This window comes from Camelina sativa, chromosome 5, assembly GCF_000633955.1.
Source record: "Camelina sativa cultivar DH55 chromosome 5, Cs, whole genome shotgun sequence".
NCBI lineage: Eukaryota > Viridiplantae > Streptophyta > Magnoliopsida > Brassicales > Brassicaceae > Camelina > Camelina sativa.
In genome coordinates, this window is record NC_025689.1 from 30,605,760 (window position 1) to 30,612,987 (window position 7,228).

The 7,228-nt window shown below is 35.1% G+C and overlaps 2 protein-coding genes and 1 pseudogene across 2 annotated transcripts; 2 read left to right on the forward strand and 1 right to left on the reverse strand.

Moving 5' to 3' along the window:
- The window catches only part of LOC104787947, a 13,063-nt pseudogene extending 11,732 nt beyond the window's left edge, over positions 1 to 1,331 (reverse strand).
- LOC104789720 (protein PHYLLO, chloroplastic-like) lies at positions 2,650 to 3,423 on the forward strand. The gene is made up of 3 exons (XM_010515373.2): positions 2,650 to 2,893; positions 2,970 to 3,185; positions 3,274 to 3,423. The coding sequence occupies exons 1-3, from the start codon at positions 2,735 to 2,737 to the stop codon at positions 3,421 to 3,423; spliced, it is 525 nt and encodes a 174-aa protein (XP_010513675.1). The 5' UTR covers positions 2,650 to 2,734.
- Positions 5,301 to 7,223, forward strand: LOC104789721 (protein PHYLLO, chloroplastic-like; the record flags this gene model as incomplete). Its single annotated transcript, XM_010515374.1, has 6 exons — positions 5,301 to 5,524; positions 5,621 to 5,836; positions 5,925 to 6,136; positions 6,281 to 6,395; positions 6,616 to 6,732; positions 7,131 to 7,223. Coding segments are annotated over exons 1-6 (912 nt in total), but the record flags the coding sequence as incomplete, so codon positions are not given.

Sequence of the window (7,228 nt, forward strand, 5' to 3'; positions counted from 1 at the left end):
TTGGCCTTATCCTCATCTGACGTCGTTTTCGACGGATCGATGGTGCTTAAAAGCCCATCCGATCTCAGATGCATTCGTGCATCCGATGCCCATGTCATATAATTTTTTCCAGATACATCAAGGGCAAGGATTTCGAGTCTGGCGAGATTTGACATAATTATCTACATGAATAATAAGTCCATTATTAATTTATTCATGAGATTTTGAGGAGGCAGAGCCTTCCATAATATAATATAAATCTTAACATATGATCGAGAAGGCAGAGCCTATCTTTCTGATCAAGAATGTAGATCTATATGATCAAGGAGGCAGAGCCTATCATTATGATCAAGGAGAAGACATAGTCTTGAATTTAAAGGAATTTAAAGAAATTTGAAATAAACAAATTCGACATAAATTAGATGTTACCTCAAAAGAGTGATCTTGTATAGAAACGGTTGGATTGGTTGGAGCAGAGAGACGATCGTGCTGATAACGTGATGTAAACTATAACTATAATACACCTATATGTGTATATAATATTCTATAAAGTAAAACAAGAAATACTAAAGAGAGGGAGAGGGAGGAGAGGCTACGAGAGTGGGGGAGAGTAAAAAGCTTTTTATCATTATTGTGTCACTTTCTCATGTTGTACAATTCCTATTTATAGTGGAATAAAGAAGTTATGAGTCATACCACTTATTAACATGGTAATGACAGTTGTAAAAGTGTGATAACATGTGTTGATAGATTAATCATACTTGTTTTACAACAAATATCAAATAATTAATAATTGAGGTAGAAGAAAAGGCTGCTTGAACCAAAAAAGCATATAGCACTCGTTGCCTACACTCAAACCTGGCTTTGGAGACAAGGATGAGAGTACACATCCAAAATAGCTAAACCATTTTTATTTTTTTGGCAACTAGCTGAACCAATTTTAAGTGAACAAATCTACAAACTAGTTTTTATATATTAGCATGGGGCACATGCCCCAGCCCCAGCCCCAACCAACCTAGATCCGCCCATGTGGTAAAAGAATATGTCTAGAAAACATTAATAAAATATTTAGAAATAAAGGATGAATAAATAACAAATAAGATTTCTGATACCTTGCTGGTCTTGTCGTTGAGTTCTACCCAAATGAATGATGGCAATTAGCTGTAACAAAACCCCAAGAAATTTCTTCATATTTTCTTACCTCCCAAAGAAAAATTAAGAAAACCATTTGCCACACCGTGGAGGATAAAGGGAGAAGACATATAAAAGCAAAAAGAAAGACTTTGTCAAGTCAATAGAAATGAGTAAAGGCATTTACTATTCAACCAGGGAAGAAGAACTGAAGAAGAGTACTAGGAAGAAAACAATGTCCACACATCACTATCATGATCTTATCTATGGAATATATGGAGCAGACCAAGAAGCACGTTAAGCGATAAACTGTTATATCATAGAATAATCAATTATCTAAGAAATAGTCTAAGAAGAATTTTATTTTTTTGTCCAATGACTTTGATTTGTGAGTCTAATTATTATGTGTGAGAGTACAAATAAGTGAATGATAAGAAATCACAATCCATAATCTGTTTCTTTAGTTATCTAGAGAGTTTGATTTTGGAAATTATACCACAATCCCTTATATATTAATAGAGAAATGTCGCTGTTACAGAGAGTTTGAGACACCAATTTGTAAATTGGTTTTACTTTTTCTAAAAATTTATATCTGAAATTTGGATTTTTTTTCTAATTAAAACAAATGAAATTTGGATTTATTATAAATTTTACATTAATGGCTAAACTTGATTTGTATGTGTATTCTATTTAAATTATTTTAAAAAATATAGTTGCCATTACTTTGGATGGACAACGGATGGTGACGGTGTGGCGGCTACGTAGAGACGAGCACATGATCAGAGTCGCCGGAGGTAATGGACCCTCATAGACACGCTACACAGAGATTTCAAGACAGTGAACCCTAGGATCTCAGATTTCTTCAAGCAGGAGCTCTCTACTTGGAAGGCAGCACCGTGCACCGTCGACGATTCCACCGGATATGGTACATCTGATGGTAAACTTAAACTGACATATAATCTCGTTTAATTGTAAAATTTAAACTCTCATTTTTTTATAAACCTAAACCGATATATAATTTCATTTAAATGTAAAATTTAAAACTCTAACTTTTCTTTATAAATCTAAACTGATATATAATTTCGATTAGTTATACAATCTAAACTCTAATTTTGTTTTATAAATTCAAACTGGCATACCACATCTTTTAATATCGTTTAATTATAAAATATAAATTTTAGTTAAAAACTCAAACCGACAAATAACTTTGTAAAATCAAAATTCAATATTATATGATTAGTTTAATAAAATATATATTATTAAAAAAAATTTCTTTTTTCTTTTATTATGTGACAGATTCATGGATGAATACAAGGGTCTCCAAATATGTTTCTTCTACCTATAATTATAGGCTTACAGCAATAAAGTTAGATATGCTTAACCGTTAAAAATCCCAAAATAATTCCACAAACCAGAAACAAATTGAAATAATCAATATGTTGTGAGTTTTGGTTAATTCCCGGTATGTAACGGTCTCTTGGTTCGGTCATTAATCATAATCGTAATTAATTAGTCATAATAATCCTGTGCGCCTTATCCAAAAAAACCTTGTAAAACCCCTCTCAGTCTCACCATCATCATCCACTGATCCACAATCTCAAAATTCACTACGACGAAGAAGAAGATGCGATCTTCGTTTATAGTCTCGAATCCTCCGTTTCTTCCTTCTCTAATCCCTCGTCACAGTTCCAGAAACTCCTTTAGACGTAGCAGAGAACGACGCTTCTCCTCCTTTGCTGAGTCTCTTCGTGTTTCTCTTCATGGAATCGGAAGAAACATCCAGGTTTGTTTTGATTGTTTCCTCTTGCCTCCCAATTAGAACAACATCGAGGTGTTAATTTGGTTTTTGTGTTGTCTAGGTCGTCGCTCAAGGAGTTCAATTCGATGGTCCGATTATGAGTAGAGATGATGCTTTAGAGGTTAATTTGGATGATGATTTAATGGTTCAAGTGTGTGTGACTCGTACCTTGTCTCCAGCTTTGACTCTTGAGCTTGGACTCGAGAGTCTCAAAGAAGCTGTGGACGAATTGAAGACTAATCCTCCTAAGTCATCTTGTGGCGTCTTGCGATTTCAAGTATTGAATCATCATATCTACGCATTTGCGTGTTCCTTTTTGATTCTGTGGATGCAGATTGTTAATGTGCGTTCAATTAAATTTGTAGGTGGCTGTGCCTCCAAGGGCAAAAGCTTTGTTCTGGTTTTGCTCTCAACCAACATCTTCCAGTGTGTTTCCTGTTTTTTTCCTCTCCAAGGAAACCGNCGGATATGGTACATCTGATGGTAAACTTAAACTGACATATAATCTCGTTTAATTGTAAAATTTAAACTCTCATTTTTTTATAAACCTAAACCGATATATAATTTCATTTAAATGTAAAATTTAAAACTCTAACTTTTCTTTATAAATCTAAACTGATATATAATTTCGATTAGTTATACAATCTAAACTCTAATTTTGTTTTATAAATTCAAACTGGCATACCACATCTTTTAATATCGTTTAATTATAAAATATAAATTTTAGTTAAAAACTCAAACCGACAAATAACTTTGTAAAATCAAAATTCAATATTATATGATTAGTTTAATAAAATATATATTATTAAAAAAAATTTCTTTTTTCTTTTATTATGTGACAGATTCATGGATGAATACAAGGGTCTCCAAATATGTTTCTTCTACCTATAATTATAGGCTTACAGCAATAAAGTTAGATATGCTTAACCGTTAAAAATCCCAAAATAATTCCACAAACCAGAAACAAATTGAAATAATCAATATGTTGTGAGTTTTGGTTAATTCCCGGTATGTAACGGTCTCTTGGTTCGGTCATTAATCATAATCGTAATTAATTAGTCATAATAATCCTGTGCGCCTTATCCAAAAAAACCTTGTAAAACCCCTCTCAGTCTCACCATCATCATCCACTGATCCACAATCTCAAAATTCACTACGACGAAGAAGAAGATGCGATCTTCGTTTATAGTCTCGAATCCTCCGTTTCTTCCTTCTCTAATCCCTCGTCACAGTTCCAGAAACTCCTTTAGACGTAGCAGAGAACGACGCTTCTCCTCCTTTGCTGAGTCTCTTCGTGTTTCTCTTCATGGAATCGGAAGAAACATCCAGGTTTGTTTTGATTGTTTCCTCTTGCCTCCCAATTAGAACAACATCGAGGTGTTAATTTGGTTTTTGTGTTGTCTAGGTCGTCGCTCAAGGAGTTCAATTCGATGGTCCGATTATGAGTAGAGATGATGCTTTAGAGGTTAATTTGGATGATGATTTAATGGTTCAAGTGTGTGTGACTCGTACCTTGTCTCCAGCTTTGACTCTTGAGCTTGGACTCGAGAGTCTCAAAGAAGCTGTGGACGAATTGAAGACTAATCCTCCTAAGTCATCTTGTGGCGTCTTGCGATTTCAAGTATTGAATCATCATATCTACGCATTTGCGTGTTCCTTTTTGATTCTGTGGATGCAGATTGTTAATGTGCGTTCAATTAAATTTGTAGGTNTGTTGTGAGTTTTGGTTAATTCCCGGTATGTAACGGTCTCTTGGTTCGGTCATTAATCATAATCGTAATTAATTAGTCATAATAATCCTGTGCGCCTTATCCAAAAAAACCTTGTAAAACCCCTCTCAGTCTCACCATCATCATCCACTGATCCACAATCTCAAAATTCACTACNACGTCTATGCCAATTAATCCTCATCAAAAATGTATATGTGAACATACAGTTTTAACATAGAGCTCTAACCATGCACACCACAACAGTGTTAGGAATCTCCAAATAGGAATCGCAGAAGATAGGGAATAGAATACTAATAACATTGTAAACAATGAACACATTCATTGTACCCAGAAAAAAGAATATGATAAACTAGACACGTAGGATGAGAAGTTGAGAACCAAGCAATGGATGAATAAAAGTTCTCCAAATATGTTTATACCTATAATTATAGATAGGCTTACAGCAATAAAGCTAGATATGCTTAACCGTTAAAAATCCCAAAATAATTCCACAAACCAGAAGCAAATTCAAATAATCAATGTGTTGTGAGTTTTGGTTTATTCCCGGTATGTAACGGTCTCTTGGTTCGGTCATTAATCATAATCGTAATTAATTAGTCATAATCTATAAAATAATAATCCTGTGCGCCTTATCCAAATAAAACCTTGTAAAACCCCTCTCAGTCTCACCATCATCATCCACTGATTCACAATCTCAAAATTCACTACGAAGTAGAAGAAGAAGAAGATGCGATCTTCGTTTATAGTCTCGAATCCTCCGTTTCTTCCTTCTCTAATCCCTCGTTACAGTTCCAGAAGCTCCTTCAGACGCAGCAGAGAACGACGCTTCTCCTCCTTCGCTGATTCTCTTCGTGTTTCTCTTCATGGAATCGGAAGAAACATCGAGGTTTGTTTTGATTGTCTCCTCTTGCCTCCCAATTAGAACAACATCGAGGTGTGTTGAATTCGATTTTTTGTTGTTGTTGTTGTTGTTGTTGTCTAGGTCGTCGCTCAAGGAGTTCAATTCGATGGTCCGATTATGAGTAGAGATGATGCTTTAGAGGTGAATTTGGATGATGATTTAATGGTTCAAGTGTGTGTGACTCGTACCTTGTCTCCAGCTTTGACTCTTGAGCTTGGACTCGAGAGTCTCAAAGAAGCTGTGGACGAATTGAAGACTAATCCTCCTAAGTCATCTTGTGGCGTCTTGCGATTTCAAGTATTGAATCATCATATCTACGCATTTGCGTGTTCCTTTTTGATTCTGTGGATGCAGATTGTTAATGTGCGTTCAATTAAATTTGTAGGTGGCTGTGCCTCCAAGGGCAAAAGCTTTGTTCTGGTTTTGCTCTCAACCAACATCTTCCAGTGTGTTTCCTGTTTTTTTCCTCTCCAAGGAAACCGTGGAGCCTTCTTATAAATCACTCTATGTTAAAGAACCTCATGGGGTTTTTGGGATTGGGAATGCATTCTCTTTCGTTCATCCATCGTCAATCGACTCCAAGGGACATAGGAAAACGTAAGCATGTTCTCTAATGGTATTAGGACTGGAATCTCTTTTATACTTAGTTTGGTTAGTAAGAATGTGCTTTAGTCTATGATGTATGCATGTTCTAAAGTGCTACATTTCACTTCAAGTAGTTAAGCTAACTAACTTCTGCAGATTCCTCTCAGATGAATCAGCTATGGTGACGGCCTATGGATTTCTAGATATTGATTTCAACGAGCACTCTACTGTAAATAGCAAGGATGGCTCTTCTTACTTTTTCGTTCCTCAGGTGAAGTAGCATTGACTCTACTGTAAATAGCAAGGATATCAAGGATGGCTGTTGAACTGTGTCACTTTACTTGATTTACGTGATACTAAATTTGGGTTAGGGTGGTCGTTAATCTGATCTCATTGTTTTTGGTATCTAAATTAGATTTAGGGTAGCGGTTAATGTGCTTGTAGCAGGGGTTCTTACATTGTAAATAATTTGATTGTCAAAATTTCAACAGATTGAGTTAGATGAGCGTGAGGAGATCTCTATATTAGCAGTTACACTGGCATGGAATGATTCTCTCTCTTACAGTTTCGAGCAAACGATTTGTTCATATGAGAAATCCTTTTTTCAGGTATGCTTATGTTCCGACATGAAACGAAGATTCTGAAAACAATTCTAATCATTTAGTTACTCATGTAGCATTGTGTTACCTCCTTGAAAAAACTAAACAATATACGCAAAACTGTGCCAAAGTTGATTACTAATTTACCCAAATCAGGGAACTAAATCTTCACATTCTTCATCATTGTGAAAAAAGTGTTCCTGTACCGATTGTGTTCATCTGAATTCTTTAGTTTAGAATTGATTAATTTAAACCTTCTTTAGTGTAGATTTGTTTTACATCTGTCACTCAACTGAAAAGTTAAATACTTTTTGGTTGTTGCCATTGGTTCCTATGCAATTCTTGGATATGTCTGTTTCTTCTTTGTCCTGTTTTCTTTTTCTCACTTTTGGTTCATTTTCTTGCAGGTTTCTTGTCATCTCTGCCCAAATTTAGAGGAGCATTGGTTCAAACATTTAAAAAGTTCTATTGCAAAGTTTAGTGCAAAAGAGATACATCCAATTGA